Source organism: Semicossyphus pulcher, unplaced genomic scaffold (assembly GCF_022749685.1).
Source record: "Semicossyphus pulcher isolate SPU_LCO1_2020_fin unplaced genomic scaffold, fSemPul1.0.p SCAF_9, whole genome shotgun sequence".
Classification (NCBI taxonomy): Eukaryota; Metazoa; Chordata; class Actinopteri; order Labriformes; family Labridae; genus Semicossyphus; species Semicossyphus pulcher.
The window spans coordinates 19,007,974-19,034,326 of NW_027211770.1; the positions used below are offsets into that span (position 1 = coordinate 19,007,974).

Consider the following 26,353-nt stretch of genomic DNA (forward strand, 5'->3'; position numbering starts at 1 on the left):
CTTAAACAATTCATGAGGCCTATAATTGTTCAATGCACTCATTTCCCTCCTTGTTTTTGCAGATTATATGAGCATTTTGTTGTGTTTTCAGTCTTTGAGCTGCTTTCTCAAAGACTTTAGTTAGAACAAGTTTACGTAATTCCTCTGGCTAACTTCCTTTATCCAAACCTAATCCAGGTCAGGGGTCAGTGTTTGACTGGTGCATTTTGAACACAGATTGATGTAGTGCTTGCACAATAGATCATAAACAAGGAAGACCAAACTTTTGCATTGTTAAGGCATGATTAGCCCCAAACACCTTCAACCTTTATTCATGGAGAAATAAAAATGTAAAGCACTTTACAGTATGTATACAGTATGAATGAGCACATTGTTCACACAAAATTAAATGTATTGTGTAACTGAGAAGTATAGACAAACCACCTTTAAATATAAGCCCCTCTTTTATTTCCACAGAGTGAAATTTGCCCAGGTTTAAAGGGATAGTTCAGATTTTTTGAAGTGGGATTGTATGAGGTACTTATCAATAGTATAACAGTCAGCGCGGCCCCTGAAGCCAGCCAGAGTTCCTACACGGAAGCTAAGCTAAGCACCGCTGCAGACGGGATCAAGAGTACCACGTACTTTAGCCACTTAAAAGAGTCCTACATATAAACAAATAATTCAGTTTAAGTGCATTTTATTGTTTTGTCACCGCTTCACATTGACGTCGGACAGCCCTATCCCTCGGCACTATGGCTTACTCGGCCCCTGTCTACCTACGCAGCGCACGGTGTTACAACAGCTGTTTAGGTCAGCGGTTTGTAGAAGGGACAACTAATAAAAGAAAATACAATACTATGGATACGACGAAGTGACGTTCACAGTGGGGGAGTAGTACACTTACTATTGATAAGTACCTCATGCAACCCCACGTCAAAAAAGACGGAACTATCACTTTAAGCTAAAGAAAGCCACTGGCAGTTTGTCTTATGATCTGTTTTTAAGCCTGCGCTAGTACGAGACCGTACATTGGATGTACATAATTGGGCCCTTTGTCAGACCGAAAAGAGGAGAACAAGCACTGTAAGCTTTCCTTAAGATGAAGCTCAACTAGGCCGTTATAAAACACATCAATATGATGCAAAAAAGAAAGAAAAACATAAATAACAGATATAACAAGTCATACAAAAGAAAGAGAAAAGGGAAATAAGTCCTGCAACGGTCTTGCAGTGCTCTGTAACTTAAAATAACGTTCTCACTGAGAACATTAGTGAACACAAACGCTTCAGCATATTATTTTGGTAAAAACAACAACAAAACTTTACAGATAATACTGCCTGCACTTCACTGGTTGAAATACTTGTTCTTCTTGTTCCTTCAACCTGTTACTGATATTAAGAGATGTGGAAAAAACTTGCGATGACAAGTGGAAACAATCTTTTAGATCATTAATAGAAGGTCACTGTGACCTGTTTTCAGAGCCTGCGAATGTCCTTCAGTAATACACTCTTAATCTCCTTTATGAGCGTATTTATCATATGTTGTGGGAACATGTATATCACCAGTAAATCCCAGTTCATTAGGATTCATTAGGATGTGCCACTTCTTCCTTTCACTTGGATTTGTTTGATTGATTATAGAAGTTTCAGTTTGGGAGGGTTTTTACTATAACAGTCTGTGAGCTCTCAGTCTCGCTCCAGGGAAGCAGCTCATCCCGTATGTGATGGACAGTAGTGAACAAGTCATTCCTCCATTAATGTTCAATGTTTCACACTATCTGGCTGGTTTCCTTGGCAACAGAGGCAGAGCCTGGGCTGTTGGATGCGGTGGCACGAGCTCTCCAACCAAACAGAGCTTCCTGTTGGAGGGAGAAGGATTTAACTGTAAATACAGCTTTAAATGAATTATTAATACAGGTATTACAGAGGGTCACTGTGTGTGGTATTAGATGTGTTATTAAATGAATTAGAAACAAATGTAGCTCACCTGCACAGTCCCCAGAGTGATCGTCCAGCCTCCAGGTGAGTCTCCCCCATTTGATCTCACTGCTGTGGGGGTGAGGACGCTGGCATTGAGGGCCTGGGCTGAGCCCTGAGGTGCTTCTGAAGCAGGCGCTGAAGCTGGTGTGGTTTGTGTGGATGAAGTGAGAGCAGCCTGTGTATTTTGGGCTGGTGCTGCGCCTGTTTCCTCCTCGATCGGTGTTTCTTGCGAGCCGCCCAGGACAGAGGAGGAGTTTGAAAGCGGTGGAACCGACCCAGAGACACTGCTGGGTGCTGGACTGCACTCCCCTGAGACACTGGGGGGAGTGTGTTTCTTCCTGCGGAGCGTGTCGATCCAGCTGGAGCTGTGTCTGGAGGCAAAGGTGGCCAGGGCCAGAGACGAGAGCCTCATGTTCTTCCCTGAGGTGATCAGCTCTCCGAATCCTTCCTGGTGTGCAAATGCGTAGCCTGACCTCCTTGAACTGCCACGAGCGCCCAGACGGCCCTCTGACACGCTGCCCACCCCTCGCCAGGCGCTTCCCACGCTACGGCCAACTGGCTTTCTTTTCTTTTGCCGCACAAGCTGAGTGTAGCGTACCTGCAGAGGGAACAGAGGAGAGAAGAAGGACATCATGACTAGATGCAGTGTTATCTATTGATATATTGATCACACTTTGTTTGAAAGAGAGCTTTGGGCTGAACTGAGCAGAGGGTTTTTACTAGATTCACCAGAAAATGCGAAGCTGTAGCAAAACTAACCATGCGAGATTCAAGTTTTGAAAGTGTGAATGAATTAAGATAAACTGAGTCAATTAGTGAGCCTGAGGGAAAACAGCTCGGCCTGACTGAGCTTCGCAGCTCCTCTAAGCACAGACACAAGAGGATGCTTTTCAGTCTCTTCTCAGTGTCAGCTATTGCCTTTAGAAAGGCACCGATACCCCTTTTTTTCAGACCAAGTACAAGTACTTTCATTTGGGTGCTTTCCGATAACGAGTACTAGGGCTGTCCCGAATACATTTATGTTAATATACAAGGAGCCTAATTAACCTTCATAAGACTTTAAAAAAACATCATATAATAAAAAACTGTGATGCAGACTCGCAGCGCTGAGAGGGGGAGAGCACAAGCACAGAGGGAGGGAGGGAGCGAGTGATCACGGACTGAGACTGATATATAACTTTGTGTATGATCATGAAGCCTGATGCTCCTCTACAGCTGTTTGTCAGTGAAATATATGAACTACTCAGCAGAAAGATCCGGGTGATTAACACACAGATCGACGTTATTAAACATGTGTGTACTCCCCGCGCTGCATTATTATAAACTGTGATAAACTGATCGCAGGTTACAGCTCCTGCTCGTGTCATTTACACGTGGAGACGTATACGTTATAGTAACTGTGCGCGGAAATATGGACAGACGCGACCTTACTGAGCTGGGTACAGAGCATCAGAAACACACAGATCTGTGTCATATCTGCTCGTCTCCTAACGTCTGTGGTTAAAAAGGATTTCATTAAATAACTTTAGTTTAAGGAGCTCCTTTTCGTCCCTCCTCTCGAAGGTTTTGCAGTGCAGTTTGCATTCCGCCCTCCTTTTATCATCATCATTTATTTTGAAATATCTCCAAACTGCTGACATGCTCCTACTCCGCCGCCTACCTGCTCGACTAACGGGAGGCTAACGTCACGCCTTAAAGTGGTATCGGGTGCGGTTGTGTCAGCGTAGTTGAGTAGAGTACGAGTACTTTAGCTAGCATCCCTAATCGCCATGACATTCACTATGACTACACAACTTTAAAAACCCAGCATTTACTAACCCCTCCTCTCCAGCTCCAAAAACACTGTGGCAAAGGCCAAACTGGCTACATTTGGCTATTTTGAGTCTTGAGTTTTTGTGCTAAGCTAAGCGAACGAGCTGAACATAATGTGGATTGCTTTAAGGTTGATAAATTATTTTTCCTTTCCGTTTTGTTCTTTTACCATCCGTGTTTCAACATACACCACTCAGCACACGCAACAGTCGCAGTGACAGAAGAGAAACTGTAAACAAACCAAGAAAAGGAGCTTCTTCACACCCCCCTAAAAGTGGCTTCGGTAGGGTGAAGCTAGCTTGATAAACACTGATTAACAAGGTCTCACACTAAGCCCGTATCCATGCACCGACAGAGTCTTGTGTCATTGGGGCAAACTGATTAAGTCAATATTTGCAGCGTGTTTGCAGTGCATGAGGTCAGTGACGTTCAACCTGAGCCCATCATCACACACTCAGATAAACAGTTCGTACGTGTAATCATTGGCCCAGACCAGTTTCAGACCGTCATGATGGGAGGACAGGACACTGACACATGTTGCAATGAAGAAGATGGACACATCAATCTTACACACTTTTTGTTTGTGTGTGTTTTCTCACCGTGTCTGAGAGCTGAGGTTTCAGGTCCACCTTGAGGAAGCGGAACGCCAAAACTGGAACTATGCATATTGCTGTGGCCAGTGCAATAGTTAACCACACCACCGGTTGCAATAACGTGCTCTGGGCGCTACCTGTACCCACAAACATACAAAACAAAAACAACAGCAAATATGTTTTAGGAAGTAGGAAGTAATTAAGAAATCACAGACATAAGACATCGTTACAATGGTGGTTCATCATGGGGGAACAATAAACATGTTATTATTCAGGAAAACTACATAGCTTCAAACAGGAGATGCTGACATGGGGGGGGGGGTTAAATTTGTGCTTCACTCTCCACCATATGTTACTGTTTGCCACGCATGGACCTCAAGGGAAGCAAAGTGAACAGACTGTGACACCTATGACGGTATTGAAACCTGTGTACCGCCCACGCTTAATTCAGTGTTTATAAAGTTTGGGTTTTTTTGGCTGTTATACAAAAGAAAACGTAAATATTATTGTACATAATATTAAGATTTCGACATCGTGGGAAATATTACTTTTTAATATAACATGAGCAACGTTACTTTTATACTTATATCAAGTTTAAGTTAACGTGTTTATCCTACTTTTATAGTTCTTTTAGGAACTAGTGTTAGCATTTGTTCCCTATACACTTTATTTATCACTCATTTATTAACCGTTTTTACTCTTCTGTGGTTTTTAACTTTTAAGAGTACCTCTGGCACGAGGTTTTAAGGGTTAATTAAAGGAGCAAATCTCCCCTGGAAAAAGCCACTGTCAGTCAAAGCCGGTGTTCTCTGTAATTGATAGAAGCCATAATATTTGAAATTAGTGCCATAGCTGTGGACAAAGTCTACATTCCTACAACACCCAGTGTGCATTGCGCCCCTCCCTCTGAAAGGAACAGCCCAGCGAGACGCTGGAGTCAAATACTACCGTTTTCCAGTCCAGGACATTGATCGCTGCAGGCAATGGCTCAGAGCGGTACAGAATCCGAAATCTGACGAGAATATACCAGTGGATTGTCTAAAAAATAATTTACTACAATCTAATAATCTACATTTCAAACCTGATGATTTTGAACTAGACGTGACATCGGAGGCGGGCGTCCTAGATTGAGGAAGTGTAGTTTAGCGAGCTCCCTGGCCTCCACCAGATGACGCGTTTTATGTGGTCTGGCGGAGGTTTTCCAGGGCCCATTGGAGAAACAGATAGCGTCCTCCAAAAGGCACAGAACGAAATTGCAATTTTTTCCTACCATAATGTCATTAGCTCCCCATAATAGCATGATGGGACTGAGGTTGAAAATTGGCGAACTGGCCCTTTAAGTTATATCTTATCTTATCGTACTTGCTAGTACTACAAAGAAGTTGCTTTATCAGATTTTGTATGAAACCTTGGCTGCAGAAATACAGTATCAGTTAGGTTTGTATGTATGTGCGTGTAGTGAGTGTTTGTGTGAGATGAAGACAAACACACTGAACAGGGGACTGACCAACAAAGTGGAACTGATTTGGAAAGTTCCTGAAGAGCGTCTGACTGTGCAGAGCGACCATGATTATGAAGTAGCAGCCCAGAGAGCCCCACACAAACACGTGGTTAATAACCGTCCAGAAGCCGGTGTCGAGAGCGATCTACATAATCATACAGACACACATGCAGAACACAGCAGAGGTGCACAGTTAAAACACCATGATGAAACAGACAGCAGTTAACGGCTAACTGTGAGCAAAGCAAACACAGCTCACGCCTCGCTCACCTGTACGCTGACCACAATGACCAGGGCTGTTGCCGTGGTGACTGCAAAGGTCTGGTAGTCAGCGAGGGGCACTCCGGTGCTCTGTGTGGCGTCGGAGAGAACGGCACAGGGGACAAAAAACAGCACCACTGATGTGTAGATGCCCTGTGCGATGCAGATGAAGAACTCTCTCTTGTTGAAGAGGAGGTTGAGCTGCCCGGGCTCATATAGCTTAGGATACTCCAGACTCCTCTGGTCGGGAACATCCTGCAGGAAGAGAGGAAGTGGGGAGCTGCATCAAATAAAACCACTGTGGTCATCACTAAAGAAACTATTTATTTAGTTATAAAAACAGACAGATGTCTCTTAGTATTGTTCTCTAAAAATTGTCTTGCAATATTACTTCCTCCTCTTTAAATTCCTGAATTCTTGCTCTTAATTTTTAGGGAGAAAACAAAGCACAGTATTCATGTGAGGTCTTATAATTTGAACAGACCTGGTCGAATATCCCCATGGCCAGCACAGGGAGGGAGGTGTAGACAATATTGTAGAGGGTGATGAAGAACTGATCGTACACTGTCTACAAGAGAAAGGACATACAAACACAGTCAACGTTTAAATCACAATTACACTTTCCCAACTCCTGATTGTCAGTGTTAAGGTGTCCTCATGACCTCTGACCTGTGCAGAAAAGCCACAGTAGAAGCCGAACCAGAAGTGCACCATGGTGAAGGCAAAGTTCTTGTAGAAGAAGTAGCAGAGGAAGCGGCACATCCGCAGGTAGGACCAGCGGCCGTGCACCAGCAGGAGGCGCTGTAGGAAGCGGAACTGGGAGAAGGAGTAGTCGCTGGCGAGAACGGCCTGGATCCCCTCCTGACCTGAGATCCCAACTCCGATATGAGCACCTGGAAGGGTGGAGAGGGAAGTCTCAGATTAGTAATTAAGGGTGGTTAATTAATGTTGAAGTGAAACATGTGATGAAGTCATATCCCTTAAGGCCACATGTGTCTCATTTCAGGATGAGCTGACGAGAAAAAGCTAGTCTTTCGCAATTATAAAAGTTCAAAGTCAGGTTTTTTTCCACCAAATCTAGAGCTGTAATGTTCATATGTTGAGAGTACATGGATAATGGATTAGATGCGCTGCAACTTGTTTATAAAGATAAAGAAGCCAAACAGTCATTAAACCTTAAACCTAGCTTCAAAGACAAAACAAGCTAACAGTAACACTTCCTTTTATACTGCTTACAAGCCATCTATAAAGCATTAGGAAATTATCTACTTGTGTGTCTCATTTAATAGAGATACATAAAAACACAATGCCAGTGTTGAGATTTGATAAACCACAGGATGTGAATCGACCACACCCATGGCTGCAGCATTGGTTGTATTTCTGCTTTGTTCTTGCATAAATTCCTGAGAAGAGACATGCACTGTCGGGCACACAAAATACACTTGTACATATGACGTACATGCACAGACAAACACACAACAGATGCAACACTTACAAAACACAGAATATTACAAACACTAAGGGAAGCAGAACATCAGGTTACGGCTGAACAGACAGATTTCTCTGTTTGTTTCCCATAAAGCAGCTTTAAGGATATGTGTCTAATGCAGCACTGACTGACAGTACCACTCTGTATTACCTGGAACCAGCGCTGCACGATGTCTAACAGTGTATGAAATTATTTTTTTAGGACTGAACCATTTCATAAAATGGAAATATTTTAGATTACTTCTTTTTCATTTAATCTCAATTTGCCAAAGGTCAGCCTGACATATCTGATGTGTTTGGAAACTTCAGGATTTCCCCTAGAATTACAATGTTCTGTGGGTTTGAATAATGTCTGTGTGAGAAGTGTGTGATTAGTTGAGTTACTGGTGGCATTTAAAAGGACACTCATCACATTCAACAGACTAAGTCATCAAGTTCCTAACATGTTGAGGACATCACACCCACTGCAACACGTATTACCACACAGCCTTTGTCACCACTTTAACACCATGCAGATAAACAACTTCCGCTACACCTCTGCTGTGGATTTCCATTACTGCAAAGTAGACATGAGCATCCACATGGCTACTACTACTTCTCTTTTTGCCTTTCCTCTGTCTCAGCAATGATCCAGTTAAATTTCCTCCTCTCCTCGATGCAATCCTTCATGTATTCGTTCTGCCTGCGCAACTCACTTTTGATCATGCTAACGTCGTTAGCCCCGTCTCCTATAGCCAGGGTGACGGCCTTCTTGTGTTTCTTGATGAGCTCCACCACCTGAGCTTTCTGCAGCGGGGTGACTCTGCAGCAGATCACTGCTTTGCACGCACACGCTGTGGACACAAACTCCGTCTCCATGTCTGCCTCTAAAGCGTGGGCCTGAGAAGAAACAGGAGAGAGAATGGAGAAGGGTAAAATGCAAAGGGGTCAGAGTTGTAGCTGTGGAAGAAACCTACTTTTAGACGAGGGAAAATATGTTTTTGTTGATGCAGATAACACATTTCTGGAAACTCATTTTTTCCTGACAGTTGACAGTTTAATACGTCATGGCTGCTGCTGGTTTTGTATGTGTATGTGTACAATATGTGAGTGTGGGGGCATGTTATTCATACCAGACTGTGACCGTTGATTACGAGGGCAAACTCTCCAGAGATGCTGTCCATGAGGTTTGAGGGAGGTGGAGGTGGTGGAGGAGGAGGAGGACGAGGAGGGCACTGCAGCTGTTTCCCTCCTCCTGTACCATCTCCTTCTTGTCCTTCTCTGAACCCATTACCCATGAAGCACGCCTCTCCCCATCCCTCCATACCCTCCTCCTTCCCTCCATCTCTGGTTCGCGACAGCTCGATCATCCTTTCCCTCGCTCTCCTGGAGAGGAAGGCAAACAAACTCAGCGGGGCTTTTATGCACAAAGACACAACATGAGAATATTGAGGGGAAAATAGGAGAGATGAGAAAGAATTTACAGACGGAAAACGGACATAGCTGAGAAAACAAATCAAAGAAGAGAAAAGAATAGGTAGCAAAATTGAAAAAAAGGAAAATATTATTGCTGATGTTTCAGCCTCTGTCCTACTTCCATGTATAACCATAGTCATTGTGGGGCTCTGTATGTTATTTTGTTAATCACGCACACACAAATCTTAATCTGCCAGACAACTACACGTGATAGCATTGAAAAGCCGGTAGATAACGACTAACGGAAAAATCTGTGTTTAGCTTAGTCTTATTTATGGTTTTGTGTGTCTTTAAATGTATCATATTGAAGTATCCTAACAATGCCGTTGTATGTGTTGTCCTGTCTTTCTTGTATCGCTATGAGCTCATCACGGTTAGTTCCCGACAGCCCTTGTTGTATTGGGGGTTTTTTTGTAATTCACATAATTTCTGGAAGCTGCAATATTCAGGCCAAGAGCCACACATTAGGGAAATATCCATTGTGAGTTTCATTTCTTTTTTCTAGTTAAATTCTAAGCAGGAGGCAGAAATGATTCAAAGAAATAATAATTTTAACTTTCATGAAATAACTTGAACTTGAAAAGTTGACTCTTTTCTAGGAGGCTCTATATTTGTAGGGCTGGGCATTGAGATACTGGAAGTACAGTAATTAATACCTATTTATTTAGAGTGATCACATCCAAGCAGGGGTAAGCACTACATATTGTTCAGTGATTGTTAAACAGTAGTTGGAACACTGCTATCACATCTACTGTCCAGTCAAGCATATACATCTTTTTTCCTAAGAAGCACCTGCTTTTTGTCATTTCTGATCAAATAAGATGAGATAAGAGACTTTAGTGATCCCCCATTGGGGGGAAATTAACTTGTTAGAACAGCTCAAAGTAAAGGACAGGGTAAAACAAGTAATGAATAAAAAAAAAGGAAAGGCAAAAAGACAATAAAATACAATAATAATATTAATAATAATAAATACACTATGTACACCTTTCACTTAATGTGGATGTTTAAGTTTTTAGTCAGAAAACACACACGGTGTGTACCATGGGGATCTGGCTGATGATAAGGAAAGTGACATTGTGCAGAATAAATAACAATTGCACATGAGAGGTAATTGCACAAACATAATTACACGGTATTGATGAGGTAATAGAAATATAGAAGTATATGTATCAAAGTATGATAATAATATGTTAATATGTTGATCAGTGTCACACTCATACTCACACTGGACAATAAGAGCAACCTGACAGGCGGGGAGAAAGACGGACTGACCTTAACTCCTGCCGAACGCTCTGGACAGTGTGTCCGCTGATGATGAACACCTCTGTCATATCATCCGTCAGCATCTTGCAGGAGTAACCTATATTGACAGCCGTCTCTGTGAGACAGAAGGGGAGGGCGTTACTGGAGTGCAGTTAAACATTTTGAGTAAACTTTTTGTAGATGCATATTCTATATTTACCCTCTAAAAGGCGTGCTATATATAAAAAAATATTTTATGAGTCGTGCAAAGTCCCTGAATTGCTGGCGTTTTAAAGGTAGATTTTTTACTCAGCTCATTTAACCGTTTGTCACTGAATGTTTCATGCATGCTTTTTGCAGGTCTACACGCTCTAGCATGCACAACACAAAATTCCATTAAAGTTAGTAAAACGTCGTCCTTGTTGGTGATTGGCTCTTTATTTATGTGACAAATAGACCAATATCGTGCTCTTGCTTTTCCTTTTCTCAGTTTGCAGCTCCACTACTAATGTAAAATAAATATGAAGATGTTTGCTCGCTAAAGTGAAGCAGAATTTGTTTTTTCGTTTGTCATTGCACAAGAGACTCTTCAGGTTTTACTGGAATTCATGTTGACCATATAGGTCATTGTACCGTATGTACACATCAATGTTCCTGAAAGTAAACACAAGGCAGCTGTTGTGTTCTGAGTTACTCTTTAATGTGCAAACAGCTGTGTGCAAACAAAGCTCTGAAAGTGTGTTTAAGTGTGTGTATCTCACCCTGCTTGTCTCCAGTGAGAACCCAGATCTTTATATTAGCCAGAGAGAGGATGGCGATGGTCTCTGGGACGCCTTCCTGCAGCTTGTCCTCTATTGCTGTTGCACCCAGGAGCTAGACACACCGACCGACAGACAGAAACACACACACAAACACAACCCCAGTTACCATCAAGGCTCTAAATTTCAGGAGGGCATAAAAGCCTTTTCTATTCAACAATATAACTGACCACCAATTCCCCTCATTAAATCAACCATTGAGTAAACATCATCCTACCCTTAGAAGATCTGCCTGCTATTTAGCTACAGTTAAAGGCACGGCCTTTTAGGATTTCGCAGGCATTTTCTGTGATTGTTGTGGTCAAAAATGCCTGATTTCCTGACAGCTTTTTTAAAACGTTGCAATGATAGTTGTGATGTGGTGCCCAGTTAGTGACGCATTTTCCATCACCCAGAAGTGGTTGGTCTGCCAGAGAGGGTAGGCGGAGCTAAGCGGCTGCTTTTCTGCTCTCTGCAAGTGTTGCGAGTAAACAGTAATCTACTATGGCTGAACAAACAAAGAAAAGATCGATGACTACAGATACAACTTCAAAAATAAGTAAAAATCCAAAGAAAAAGAAACAAATTCGATGCTCAGATGAAGGCAAAATGTCTAAAAGGGAAAGCGACTGAGAGCTAAAAGAAGAGGCAGCGGTTTAGCCGTTTGCAAACGATGACCTCATGTTTCAGAATGAATTTACTCACTATTTAGACAGTGACGAGTACGGTATATTAGTCACAATTGACAAGTAGTATATCCTTGAGAATGTGAAATTAAATTAAAGTTGCGTTACATAAATGCCATTAAGTTACATTAAGCTAAATTGCACCAAATGTACTTAGTGTACACTAAACCATATAAAGTTTAAGCATCTGACTAAAAATAACTTCTTATTTTTATAGTTCAATTTTTACCCCATTGAGGAAGGCACTCTGCATTAATAGTGAGAAAGCAGATGTCTTAATATTACTCACAAAGAAAGAGGGTGAGTCAGACGGGCTCAGAAACCACTATGGTAGAACAAACCCAACACACACACACGATTGCACACTGTCACTAACCATCATGTCTTGTTCTATCTCCTCATAAGCGGCTGCCAGTCGATCCTCTCTGCAGTTGGTGGCCTTGTCAGCACAGCGGTGGCTCTCTGACCACGTCTCCCAGTCGTCCTCTGACAGGTCTCTGTAAGCAAGCGCCAGGGTGCGCAATCCATCGGCTGCATACTCCTACAGCCAACACATAGATATAAACTTAATAACAAACATGAACAATCTAAAAACACATGCACATATTCTGACAAGAGGAGGAGAAACAAAGAAGTCCGATTGGTTGATGGTGTTATATTCTGTCATTGTGTCAGAGTTTACGGCCATGTCAAGGCAATATATTACACACTATCTGATGAGGAGGAGCTGTGTTATTGTAAGTTTGTAGACACTAGATGGCAGCACAGAGCCATCCATCCATCCCAGAGTTAGTGCTTGTTTACTCACATTTAGATGGTCTGAGGTGATGTTCATCAGCTCCTGGTTACAGGGGTTGAGCCTCTCCAGCAGCACAGTGTCCGCTCCTTTACAGTACAGACGGATCCTGCCCTCTGGGTTACGCACTGAAAATGTATCACAGAGTAATAATGAAGACAAAATACAAACAGCTTTTACAAAATCTGCAAACATCCAGAGTCCTTTAATCAGCCTCTACAGATGTCATTCCTCCACACAGTGCATGCTGCCCGTCTGAATACTGTTCGGCTCTGATGTATGAATGTGAGCTTGGTGCCCGGTGGTCTCGCTGCGCTGTTGCTAGACTAAAGTCGTTGCTAGGGCAGGAGTGATTTACGAACATTGATTTCTGGGCAGTTTTCCAGCACCTTACAAGAACAGCAATCACAGGAACACAAAGTTAAATATCAGTGAGGGACAAAGTGTAATCTTGGAATAATAACCTATTTCCTGTCAGTTGGTAGGATCGGGGTCATATTTTACATGCATAGTTGTGATTTAAGCTCCGTTTATCAGATGAATCTGCGGCCATGAATTCTTCTACGACCACAGGAAACAGGAAGTTCTAGATAACTTTAAATCCACCCCTTATTTGTATGTTCCAGTACACCAATTATTGTGGTGTTGTTTCTGCTGTTGTGAGGTGCTAATCTCTGCAGTCTTTATTATTTATATGAAAGCTACTGTTAGGAACTGTTGTGTCTCCTGTGGACAAAGCGGTACCTCTCATCTCTTTGCTGATCACTCGCTTGCATGCTGTAACTCTGATGCCGACCCTGTTGCAGGGGTTACAGGCATTAAAAATGACTATATAGAAGTAATCGACATTCTTCCTGCTGGTCTCTTTTGCTTTTGTGGGTTGTACTGAGGCACCTGTATTAATTTCATTTTATTAATCTGTTTTATAAGCAGCTAAAGGCTATTCACAGCAGCATTAAGTGTTTATCCTACTTTTATAGTTCTTCTTTTAGGCACTAGTGTTAGCACTTGTTCCCTATACACTTTATTTATTACTCATTTATTAACTGTTTTTACTCTTTCGTGTTTTTTTTTACTTTTAAGAGTACCTCTGGCACAAGGATTTTCAGGGTTAATTAAAGGAGCAATTTGTCCCTGGAAAAAGCTGCTGTCAGTCAAAGCTGGTGTTCTCTGTCATCGATGGAAGCCACAATATTTGAAATTAGCGCCATAGCTGTGGAGAAAGTTGTACGAACAGCTCGTGGTTTCGCCCATTCTACATTCCTACAACACCCAGCGTGCATTGCGCCCCTCCCTCTGAAAGGAACGGCCCAGCGAGAGACGCTGGAGTGAAATACTACTGTTACTCGCTGCAGGCATTGGCTCAGAGCGGTACAGAATCCGAAATACGGCGAGAATATAGCGGTGGATCGTCTAAAAAACGAACAAACGAGACATGACTCAGTTAGAAATGTGGAATGTCTGGGAGGGAAAACAGGAGAGCAGGAACAAAAGATGACATTTTACGGTATGTGGTTTTTTCAACTAAACACTGCAGACATTGGAGGCGGGCATCCTAGATTGGGGAAGTGTAGTTTAGCAAGCTCCCTGACGCATTTTACGTTGTCTGGCGGAAGTTTTCCAGGGCCCATTGGAGAAGCGTCCTCCAAAGGCACAGAGTGAAAATGCATTTTTTTCCTACAATAATGTCATTAGCTCCCCATAATAGCATGATAGGACTGAGGTTGAAAATCGGCGAACTGGCCCTTTAAGTAAGGTTGCATAAATTAATTTTCATGTATTAAATGTATTGTAAACTGAAAGTGATGATCTCTGCACACCTATAACGGACATCCTCTTGCGTATGTTGTTGAAGTCCAGAATGGCGAGCAGAGTGTAGGTGACGGTTCGTCCCATCTCGGTGGTGGTTATCGTCCCAGGTGTTCGAGAGCGAAACACAAAACCAAAGTTTCGAGCTGCTGTCACCAGAGCGCCCTCATCTGGAGACTGAGCCTTATAAAGCAACTCTCCTGGATAGACAAATAAAATGATAAATAATGATAAATAATAGATTGATTGGATGGAGTGCTAGTGTCAACGTTTGCTGCTATTCAACCTCACCCTCGCTCTTCTCCTCGCTCATGACTGTGTGACAGAGGGACAGCAGGCGGAAGAACTCGTGAGTGGGCGTGTCTCCCACTTTCACTGATTCCAGCAGGGTGTCGTCATAGAAACAGAAGTCAGGGTCTGCCAGGGGGTTGAAGGGAGTAAAGTCCAACCTCTGAAGATAAATGGAGAGAGTCAGTGGCTTCATTTATACAGAGTATGTTCATATCTTTGAGTATGAATGCGAGTGTGTGTTTTAATAAGACACTTACATTTGGTTGAGGTCCCAATGGATCCGTCACTTCACCTAAACACAAACAAATGTGTGAGAACGTGTGCTGTGAAATGTAATACCACTATTCTGCCATAAAGTCCACTTTTATGATCCCTGTAATGTTATATCGATGTTGACTAAGTTATATCTAAAATGTTGTTCTGCTGGACGGCCTTAACTTTAGATGTTCTTAGTATTGTGTCCTCCCTTTATAAACTAGAAACACTGCTCAATATATTGTAGTGCAGTACAACACCAACTTTAACTAAGATGGTAACATGTAGCAAATAAAGTGTACATGCTTGTTTGTCGGTGTGCGAGCTCACCATATGTCTGTCCATTGATGGAGCACTTGTTGAAGCTCATGATGTTCTGAGTGAGAGTACCAGTCTTGTCACTGAAGATATATTCAACCTTGAGGAAACAATAGAAACGGCAAAACTAGATCATATTAAACATAATGTAAATATTACTGCTAATCCAAGAGCAAGATTAATGCTGGTTAAGATGCTCTATCTGAAATTTAAAATGAGCTTAAGCTGGACTCAATCTCGGAACCCATCGACTTTAGTCTGACGACGATATATCCTCTGGGAATGACGGTGAACTTTGCAGGCATTCTGTTTTGCCAGCATTAAGCAACGTGGACCTCCAGCCAAGACTTCCTTTTCCATGTGCTGCATTGTTTACAGTCCAATTACCAACTTAAGAAGCGACCGTCCGTTCAGATCTAAAGTGAAGCAGATTTTGCCTCCCCCAGATACGTCAGCGAAATAAACAGCGTCATTTCTCTGTGTTTCTGGTGAGTCTCAGTTTCACTGTGAATAGTTACACAGAGGCTGCACTCTGGCGAACTACTGCGGTACTAACCTGAAAAAGGAACTGTTTTTCATGTGATTTACTTTAATTAACAGGTCTTACATTTGCAGAAATTACAACATCATGATGCTGATTTGTAAAAAGTAAAAATGAAGCTTTGTAAGGTCTGTCCTCAAGAGGAGAAGAAAACTATTTTTAAATGCTCGTTTGTTGAACGGAGGTCGGATCAATCATTTCTGATGCATTCGAGTCAAGTCACAGAAATCTAAACACTGAACAGCTTTGGTGACACTGCGTCGAGCAATTTTGTCTGAGGTTGAATTTTTTTTATCTAAAGCAGATTGTTAGCTGAACTAACATGCAGATGTCTGTTTACAGAGATTAATAAGACGCTTAATCATCGTCAGATGACCGCTGATGGGAGACGGGATGTCATTACGACTTTTAGTCCATTTAATTTTAATGCAGAATACATGAAAATAGTTCAGTTACATTTTTTATAGAATTTAACATCAATTAAACGAGCACCAGAAACTTCTGAAAAGCAACATAAACTATTGTGGAGGAAGGTTAATTTAGAGGTAGAATAGACCAATAAACTGTAAAATATCAGTACCAGACACAGACTGTATTGGCTATGTAAGTGTGGATGCCCACCTGGCCCAACTCCTCGTTCAGAGTGGTGGTCCGGGCCTCAGCTGCTGTGTTGCACTGGGGGCAGAACATTTGTCGGTCCCAGTTGATGAAGTAGCTGTGACCCAGCCTGATCACCTCCACACTGATGCACAGACAGGTGAGAGAGGGGAAAGGTTACGATACACCCAGAGTCAAACTTTACACACTCCTTCACGCAGTATTTCCGTTAGCCTTGGACATGTCCTCACCTGACATACAGAGAGATAGGCACCACAGTGTTGAGAATGATGACGTACGACCAGAAGGAGAGGAAGGCCGAGAACAGGAAGTTGTCCACAGGGGGGTCCCAGGGCAGATAGCTCTGAAACAGGGAGCCCACCTCTCTCTCCCACACTGCGTTACCGACGGCCAGGATCACACCCATACACACCAGGAAGCCAAAGATCTGACAGAAACACACAGAGTGAGAAAAATCACACCCAGAATAAGCAAGAGTGAGGTACAATCAGAAACATTTGGCTCTCTGGTCAGTTGAGGCCAGATTTGGACATAATACATTATGAGAGAAGATATATGAGACGAGAAGCCGCTGAGATCATGTCCTGAAATAGTGACTGTATGAGCCATGAAAGTGAGAGGTTTGGGGTGTCCTACCCAGAGGACCAGAGTGTTCATCAGGCGATCGATGCTTGTACGCTTAAACTTGGTGCGACCGCTGTTCTGCATGAGCTTGGTATCTGGGCCTGGGAGAAAAAACAGTGGCACGTTAGACCAGTTACATACAACACTAACACACTCTGACACCTAAGTAAACACGGACCTGCAAAGATGACCAGGCCGTAGCAGGCCTCTGTGTTTCGGAGGACACATCCTCGGAGCAGCATGTTCTGGTTGGTCAGGGTGTATTTCTTGTCTCTCCAGTACAGAGTCCCACAGAAACGATCCAGCTTGTTGTTGGGGGGCTCACACACCACCTCACCTTCACACACACACAAGCACGGACAAGTAAGACGCTATATCATAAATATCCACCAAATCCCATTACAGTATTAGGTTGTATTTCTAAATCATATCATATAGTGTTGAATTAATCGTCCCTTTGACATCATGCCGTTTTTTGCACACTTAAATGCACACTCAAGGGGTGGAAACATACACCTTTTGTAAACTGATATGAAGCAAAGTGTGTGTTGATTTGCTGCAGTGATGCATTTTCCAGAGCAGGTGAGGAGTATGTGTGTGTGTGTGTGTGTGTGGGGGGGGTGCTGACACAGAAGTCTTTCGTTGCGTGCATTTGTGGGCGGGTGATAAAAGGTTGTCATTCAATGCTGGCAGTGGAGGGCATAAATTGTGTGTGTGTGTGTGTGTGGGCATGCTTTTGCAGGTATTTTTTGTTCATGTGCAAGGGTGTGAATGTGGATAACGTTTGTGTTGAACACTCAGCCGCAGACTGAAACACTTGACCTTTTCGTTATCGAGAAAAAAAACAACCAAACCGGGACTTGAGAGTTTCCTCAGATCTCACCGTCGAATGGCGCCAAGTTATTCGGGTCTCCGAGTTCAGATGTCACCGAGACAGACTGACGCACCTTCATATTGGTCTCTCTGCAAGATAATACAACACACAGCAGTTTAGATGTAGTGTCCTGTTGCTTCTGCAGATAGTGAGGTACTGTGATTCGATGGTAAGCTGCGGTGTGTTTTCTGACCCGTCCAGCTCGGCTGTCTCGATGTAACAGAGCCCGTGAGGTTCAGTGCTGGACAGGAGGAGCAGGTCAGCCTGGAAATAGAGACAAAAGCTGAGGTTAGCATCCACTGCACAGAATTATAGCATCTACATCATAGTGTTAATAGCCATCATGATTACCTACCTACCTAAAATCACTGAGATAAAGCTGAAACCTAAACAGTCTACTATGAGGTTGATGGATAAAGTGTGTGTGTTTGTGTGTGAGCCTGTGTGGCGATGTACATCACTGTATTGAACACATACTTACTGCCACAAACTGGTTGTTTTCCAGTTTAATGATATCACCCACTCTAACATTCATCCACTTCTCATTCTGTAACCTGACACGGCAAACAGAGAGAGAGAAAAAAGAGATGCGAGTTAGAGAGGCTAAGATAAAAAAACTTCTATATTTAATGTTATAACTAGAAGACTTGTCAGTGTCAGAAGTAGCAACCCTGGTGAGTGCTTGGTTAAAATGATATGAAAGTAGACTCACGAGCCACGGATGAGGACCTGAGACTGGCGGTTGTTCACTTGGTTGTCGCTCTTATGACGAAACTGCAGGACACAAACATCAGTGTGAGCTTTTCAGCTTTCTAAAATAATCTTGTAAATAATCCTGTACTGTTTTTTCGAGTAATGTTATGCCACCACAAGTGTGAGTGTGGTGCGTAAAAAACATGCTCACATAGTCGTCTGTGGCATCCTTTACTGCGGTGATGCTCAGCACTAGAGCTAAAGGCACGATGGTAGTGAACCAGGAGAGGGAGGAGATCTGAGGTATTAACTGGAAAGAAACAGAGAAACATATGATGTGAAGACACAGGGACAAAGAGGAAGTGTGTGATTCAAAGACAGCTACATCTGACCCTAACCACACAGAAGACCGCCGAGCTCCTTAGGAACCCATGTAAACCTCACTGAACCAAACTTTGTGGTCAGGTGTTGGTCAGACAGGAAGAAATAGCAAATCACAGAACACAAGAAACTTTGTTTGGATACTTATTTTACAAAACAATTTGTTCGCTGATAGTTGGATAACTTTTCATAGCATAAACATAAACATGTTTTTAGGTTGACTACCAAACAGGCACTAAAGGCAAAAAATATCTGCAGCGTATGTGACAAACATACATCTTTACCTTGCGTTCAAAAATTATAAAACTAAATGTACACCAATGCAAGGTAATGGTTCAGTTACGTTGTACTACACGCGCACACGCTAACTTGCTCATAATAACAATGCTAACGTGCAAGTGTACTACAGCAGGTGTAGCCTCTTAACCCGAGCGGAAGTGCCAATCACTGCAGTTACCGGCCACTTGAGGCTGGCTCTTAAGAGTGGATAACTGTACTAAAAGACTGTCAACTTTTAAGGTGAGTGAAAACCTGGTATTGTTTATGATAGACCTAATTAGCACTCACTTTACCTGGCGTATAGGCTCGTTCGGTGTTACTCATTGATATACTTCTGGCGGCTCGAGGCAGGACTGTTGTTAGCATTTTCCCGCACAGACGGTGGACGTAATGACTGTTGACCGTCGTCACCTACCGCTCGCTGTCCAACTATGTGCGAGCCGATGAATTTCCTACCGTCATTAAGCTCTCTTAGTTTTTTAATCTAATGAAAAAACAACTCTGTTCAGCTACCACCACATATACCACCCAATTCTGTGGAAAACAGCGTAGCTAACTTTCTAATTAGCTAGCTAACAAATTAGCCATGGACACAGAGAATGTTCGCATTTACCAACAACTCTTAACTCTTTAGCCCCACCCCCTCACCTAAATATGGTCACTTCCGGCCGAAAATCCCAAACTGGACACAAGCCAGTGGGTGACATCCATAATATGTTCAACATCTTAACTACATAGCATGTTTAATCAACTAAATCTCAAGGTAGCGTTTGTATTGTTTTTAAACAAAAACATAGAGCATAGTTTTTACATCCTGTGTTGCACAAATCCTAAAGCCCTGAAAACCAAAGCTTTTTTGTGATGGATTTATAATGTATTTAATTTTATTTTTTCTGCCTTATTTTGATTACTTTAATGTATTTTAATTTATATGTATATTTATGTTATAACTCGAGCTGACAACCTTGTCTCTATTGTTGAAATGTACTGTACTTTCAATTTGTAAATAAAATTTGAGAGAAAAAAAAACTACATAGCATGTTTGCATGTTAAAATTTGCTAACTATCACTAAACACAAAGTACAGCTGAGCCTTGAGAAATGAGTAAGAAACAAAAGTACTGGTCACTCTCTGTGACACATATCGGTCCTTTAGAGATGTAAATAAGTAACTCTTCTATCTGCACCTTCACATAGAAGCACAAATCTCTCTTCCGCTCTGTTCCATGCTTACATCCCTCTTTCACCTCCTCTTACCTGTAGTATGAGCAGGAAAAGGAAGTAGGTATTGGCTACTTCCTGGAACTGCTCAAACAAGTTGACGGGAAGAAAGGTGATGATGTTGTACTTGGATGTCATAATGCAGTTACTCTGGTTGAAGAGGAGGCAAAGAAATAGAAAAGTGACGTTAAAAAAAGATGTTAACTTTCTTTTTGAGTAGAGTGCATATTTTTAACACACAGAACAGTGCAGTACAGGAAAGAAACTCTTACCGCGTACTGAAACTTTTCGTTGTACTCTCTGTCATTGGCTCTGACTCTTCTCTCCTCCTCTGCAGAAAAACAAGACACAAAATGAGTCATACAGTGATAAGAAAGCACCCAGACCGCTGCATCTATGTGTGTCAAAGTGCATAAAAGAACCAGTTTTAATTCCTGAAGGATGTCAATATCCTCTGAAACCTTGACAGAGAAACGGAGTGAAGGAGACAGATGCAAGGAAGAGAGTCCAAGATGTTTGTGCATTTATTTATAAATCAATGCAGCTGGAGCGTCTGCTGGAGGTTGTTTGAGTATTCAGTGGAGACAGAGTGTCACCCACAATTATTCTGTTTCAGAGACACACACCAGAACTAATAACAGACGTATTTCCTCTGACCTTTAATGAGCAGTTGCCTACTAATGCCTGCATGTACAATCTGGGCCAGTTACACACCACATAACCCACAAAGTGTGTATGAGTCAACAGGAGTACAGAGATGCATTACTAGCATTACACTTGTGTAAAGACTTAAATCTATAGAGAATAAAGTGTAAACAGTGAAAACGTGTCTACTTGAGCTCTTGTACCGTGCTCTTTATCCTCTCGCTGTTTTTTAGCTTTCTGTTTATGCTGATGCAGAATAGATTGGGAGTTCCCCTCCTCCTCCAGCAGGCCTGTCTCCTCTAATATTGATGAGACGGCTTTTTAAATGAAATGACTGGCCTGTTTTGTACAGAGCTGTGCACACTTCACATGCACGCACACACTCACGGGTATAAAATTCAGGGCCAAAGCATATTTTGTGCACAGAGGTAGGCTGGTCGGTGCAGCTCTGAACCCATAAAGTCCCTAACACACTTTTGACTGATGACTGCGAGGCAATGAGGCGCCACAGGAACGGACATCATACAGTACAACAAAGGCCATAACCATTACAATCACATGCACGCACATAAACAAAGACCTGTGGTTTCCTGTGCTTCTGCACAGCTGTGAAGATGTGTCTTAACTTGTTCAGCTCTCAACCTACAGTACTTCTTTAACTCGGCTGCACCAAACAAACCGGCCACTTGAAGATGATCCCATAAGAGCTCTTGTTTGTTGTCAGACAGATTTAGTGCAGCAGATGAGATCAAAGTGACTTAAAGACCAGCTGGGATTAAGCCAAGTTATAAAAAATTAATAAAGGATTACCTTATTTTAAAATACAAATGATGTGCAAAAATATTACCATTAAAATCCCCTTTCACTGATTGACACATTTCCTACAAAAACACCCCTAAATGTAGTGGGGGGCTGGTTTAGTCAGTAGAGCAGGCGCCCCATATACAGAGGCTACAGTATGTGAGGCAGCGGCCACAGGCTCGACTCCGAGCCTCGGCTTTTTTGCTGCATGTCATCTCCCACTCTCTTCTCTGAATATTTCCTGTCTCTCTTCAGCTGTTCTATAAACGAAGGCAAAAATGCCTGAAGATGAATCTGTAAAAAAAATAATAACACCCAAAAATGGATCGAACACCTAAATGTGAAAAGCAACACCAAACAGTTGAATAGTACAAATACAGGCCACAATCAAACCTAGCCGTCCTATCACCATAGTCAAGCACTCACATGCAAAATATTAGACGGTTGCAACCATCCCCTTAAACAGATTCCCATCTGCAAAGAAAAACATCTATATAAAAATCTTAATCATTAAGGACAACCGCTTTTGAAGGCAATCCGCTACCTCAGAACAATTATATTTCCTAAGTCAGTCCTTGGCATTGAGCACACATCGCTCCCTTTAATGTAACTTCTATTGTGTTTTTTATAAATGTCAGATTTCTGCACACACGTGTACCTCAAAGACAGCTCATTGCCTTTGCATGCAAAGTGAGGACAATAATACAGTTAATATGATTGAGGGCATGTTACAGCTGTCAGACTTTGAGTGTATAAGGTTGCACTGTATAAGAATCCAGCTCTGGTTTTATGATACTTGATATCTCCTCTCTTTAAACTCTGGTTATCACAGTATCAGATTTGTCTGATCGTGTAGCTTCACGTCATCCTCCAACATCTACTCTACTGAAACTTTTCCAATCCTGTGTCCTCTCTTTCCCTTTTCCCTCTGGCACTCCTCCCGTCTACCTGAAGGTCATTATGCTGCTTTCTGTGGCAGATAGATCCGTCTGACAGGCAGTGCCAAGGCTGCATTAACCCTCCACAAAGGGATGTGTGTGCCAGGTAAGCACAGAGACACCGAGGCTTCAGGAGCAGGTGGTGTCTGTCCCTGCTTCTCCTGTGCAAGCTGACCAAACCGAACCTGTATGCATCTTTAGCAAACTGCCCATTAAGTGTTTAATGTGTCTGACAGATTCAAGGGCATTAGAAGCCCTGACGCAGACTAGATGCTACACAGCAAGTCTGCATAAATCTATAAAGCTCCATTACTGAGGAACTTTCAGCTGGGGGCTTAGTCTGCTGCGAACTTAAGGTTTCAATAAACAACTGAGACATACGATATTGATTCAAACTAAAATACTTAATACCACACTATATAACAAAGAAAGACAAACAGTAGCTTCATGTAAGCATTTTCTTTCCTCCACCCCCTGTCTCTTTAAATCATTTCCCCTATCCCCCCCTTGTCTGGACATGTGAGTGCACGTGCCACAGCTCCCCTTATGTTTCCATAAGTGACACGCACTCTCTCGAAACACAGTGAACGCAGATTTAAGTCATAGTAAAAATTAGCCAAGAGCACAGTCAGAATGAGCTATGGGAAAGCTTTTATCCCTGCCATGACTAAACACAAGTCAAGATCAGACTCAGTGCAGAAGAGATCATCACTCACTGCGGCTGATTTAATTAAACGAAGATGGGATGGTGGAATAGTCTGCAGTTATGTGCACATGCACACACACAGAAGCACACACACACTGAGTGATCTAATTTGTTTGAAAACGATGCGAGTGACACAGTGACAGACCGTAGGGCTGGAGGTCGAATGAAGGTGCCCATGCAGTGTGATTTGCGATAGTTAAGCTCAGGAATAAGGATACAGATGAAGCAGTGCAGTGACAGCGGAGGCTGGCGCCTGCAAGATTGATCAATGTCTCAGGCTGCAGAGACAAGGACATCATCCTACTATTTACACAAAAATCAGATTCAGATGAACCCAGTTTGTTTACACATACACATCCCACTCGTGTGAACGAAGATTCACAACCAGTAGTTATGACTTTGAGTCACATTAGAAAGATTATCTTCTAATATAAGGACTGAAACTGAAGTGCGATTAGCCATGACACTGGAGATCAAGTTGATATTATCCAGCCAATGTTTGTTAGCTGGTGCCAGATACTGGTGTTTACAAAGCACAGGAAATCTCAGTGATGCAGGACCTGTAGATAAAAAGTGAAGCAGTAAAAAATAAAGGCGATTAGGTCTGATATGTGGACATGAGATGATGAGGTAACCCACAGTTTTAGGAGGCTATAAAACTGTGTAAAATGGGGATGAATAAGATGGAATGAAACTTGGACTCAGTTTGGATGAGGATGAGAAATGTTTGTTTGAAAAATAGTGGGATGCAGTTTGTACAATCAACAACCTCCTGATGATGATGAAGGTGAAGACTCTGAAGCTCATTAGCCTGATGGACCACACAAGCTCGTACCTGTCAGACTCTTTTTCGATTTTTCTCCAATCAGTCCTTTCAGTTTCTGTCTCTGCAGGGGGAGAACGAGTGGGAACCATTTCTCCGGGATGTCTTTCGGTATTGTCATCTTCACTTTTCAAACAGTCACCGTCTAAAGTCTCGTTAGATTCTCTCAGTGACAGATGACCGCCGCATCTCCGCGCGCATGAAGCTCCGGTTCCAACTTCGCACTAAAGTTGAACTAATCGCGCGCACCGTCCCATCCCCGCCTCTCTGTTGCTGCCTCTCTCGCCTCCCCAAACACGCGCACAGACATAAGCGCGCACTCACACACACTCGGTGCACCCCTCGCTCTGTCTCTCTCTCTCCTGCTGCAGAAACACTGAGGTCATTTTTTATAATAAGGTCAGTCAGCAACTTCACGGAAGCTGTGTATACGCACGAGCTCACACTACTTTTCTATTATATTAAATCAATTATGAATAGCCTATGCAATATTTTGATTGTAGACTCATTTATAAATAAAAGTTTCTGTCTCGATGTGCTTCGTCAATCCTGCACCACACCAGTCTCATCAATCAACTTAAGTGCACGTGCAACGTCTGCATCAGGTCTCATCCACAACATAAACACTGTCCGCTGTAGGCATTACGTAATCACATAGAGGCTATAGGTTGCCATGGCAACCGCCTCTGCAGGGATCCCACAGCTGACCGAGTCGCTGGATGAGGAAACCGGGGCGCCATTTTGGATCTACAGAGTGAAAACTGGCACGAGCGCTGCTGTGGTGCTGAGAGCCAAAGTGGCTCGTGCAGCTGTTCAGTTTCCTGCGCGTGAAAAGGGAGAAGGTGCACTGCAGTGAGCAGGTCCAGGCAGGTGCCTGTGCACGTGCAGAGCGGAAAGCCTCGTGCCGGTACATTAAAGATTGCCGACCGCACATACACACGTCCCTTATACATCCCCTCATCTAGTGTCGGGCACACAACCGAAATATTAGAAGACGGAGCTGACGAAAGCAACTGCAGGTGATATTGGCTTTCATTTCCTTCACTACAGGTATATGGTGGAACATATCCACCAAGGGTTATAATAATTTAAGTATTTATCCAGGATAAATCCCTATCTTTCCATTTTATGTTGAGGATCTTATTAAAAATTAGAGCCAGACTAGCATCATTAAAAGTCCTTTATACTAATACTATACTAATGTTACTGTTTGAAATGCCCGTATTAATTTAGACAGGACAGATATGAGGGACAGTAAAGATGGCTGAAACAAACACCAAAGGCAAAAAAAAAAGAAAACTCAATGTCTTTATTACTGCTATGTGAATCCGCCCAACACAGTCAAGTAAACAAGTTTTCAACAGGCAAGTAAAGATGACCGCATAGCATATAACACCAGCTTTACAACTATCATTAACATGTCAAAATTCAACTCATTTGTCCCTGCAGTGCATCCAATTTCCACACTGTGGTCCCATTTGCACTTGGCAACACCATCTTGCATCCACACTGAATGTGTATATAACAAATTAAATACAATTTACAGCTGGTAGTGTAGTCTACACATATGTTGTCCTTACAGAGGTCTGATATGTGACGAAGAAGCAGACAGGAAGGCTTCTCTATGAGGTATTTTCAGCCATCACAAGTGATTACACAGTTAGTCTTTGCCTCTACCAATGTAAAGTAGTTGCTGTATATTAGACTGTATCACAAGTCTAGTAGAATAACTCACTAAGTGGTCTACAATAGGATTTATGAGTTTCTGTCATTGGTTTCGATGCAGATTAAACATGTCACTACAATTCACGTTGGTCCCTAAATGCATCCCTGTCCACCTCAAGACTTGATTTGGACAATCATACCTTAATCTCTCCTCCATACACCCTGCCTGCATTTTTAACTGTATGCTGATGTGTTTCACCTGACTACAATACAGTCA

At 42.5% G+C, this 26,353-nt stretch overlaps 1 protein-coding gene across 1 annotated transcript; it reads right to left on the minus strand.

Annotated features, from left to right (window-relative positions):
• Nucleotides 1–293: 293 nt before the first annotated feature.
• atp8b2 (ATPase phospholipid transporting 8B2) lies at nt 294–24,532 on the minus strand. Its single transcript, XM_069655543.1, has 29 exons — nt 24,424–24,532; nt 20,771–20,829; nt 20,535–20,648; nt 18,830–18,928; nt 18,638–18,699; nt 18,407–18,479; nt 18,119–18,189; nt 17,935–18,014; nt 17,230–17,388; nt 17,064–17,152; nt 16,658–16,854; nt 16,431–16,551; nt 15,281–15,368; nt 14,953–14,987; nt 14,696–14,855; nt 14,416–14,604; nt 12,608–12,723; nt 12,176–12,340; nt 11,078–11,189; nt 10,347–10,452; nt 8,729–8,981; nt 8,312–8,495; nt 6,798–7,021; nt 6,613–6,696; nt 6,138–6,383; nt 5,874–6,012; nt 4,373–4,503; nt 1,969–2,559; nt 294–1,840 (listed from the first exon to the last, which is right to left on the minus strand). The coding sequence occupies exons 1-29, from the start codon at nt 24,530–24,532 to the stop codon at nt 1,751–1,753; spliced, it is 4,146 nt and encodes a 1,381-aa protein (XP_069511644.1). The 3' UTR covers nt 294–1,750.
• Nucleotides 24,533–26,353: the final 1,821 nt, after the last annotated feature.

What these genes read in the sequence shown, in the direction of transcription:
- atp8b2 (XM_069655543.1), bottom strand. Translation starts at nt 24,532, where the DNA reads ATGACAATACCGAAAGACATCCCGGAGAAATGGTTCCCACTCGTTCTC. An exon ending in AAAACAACCAGTTTGTGGCA is followed by an intron (nt 18,190 to 18,406) that starts GTAAGTATGTGT and finishes CTCTATTTCCAG; the next exon opens with GCTGACCTGCTCCTCCTGTC. An exon ending in AACCTCAGCTCTCAGACACG is followed by an intron (nt 2,560 to 4,372) that starts GTGAGAAAACAC and finishes TTCCCTCTGCAG; the next exon opens with GTACGCTACACTCAGCTTGT.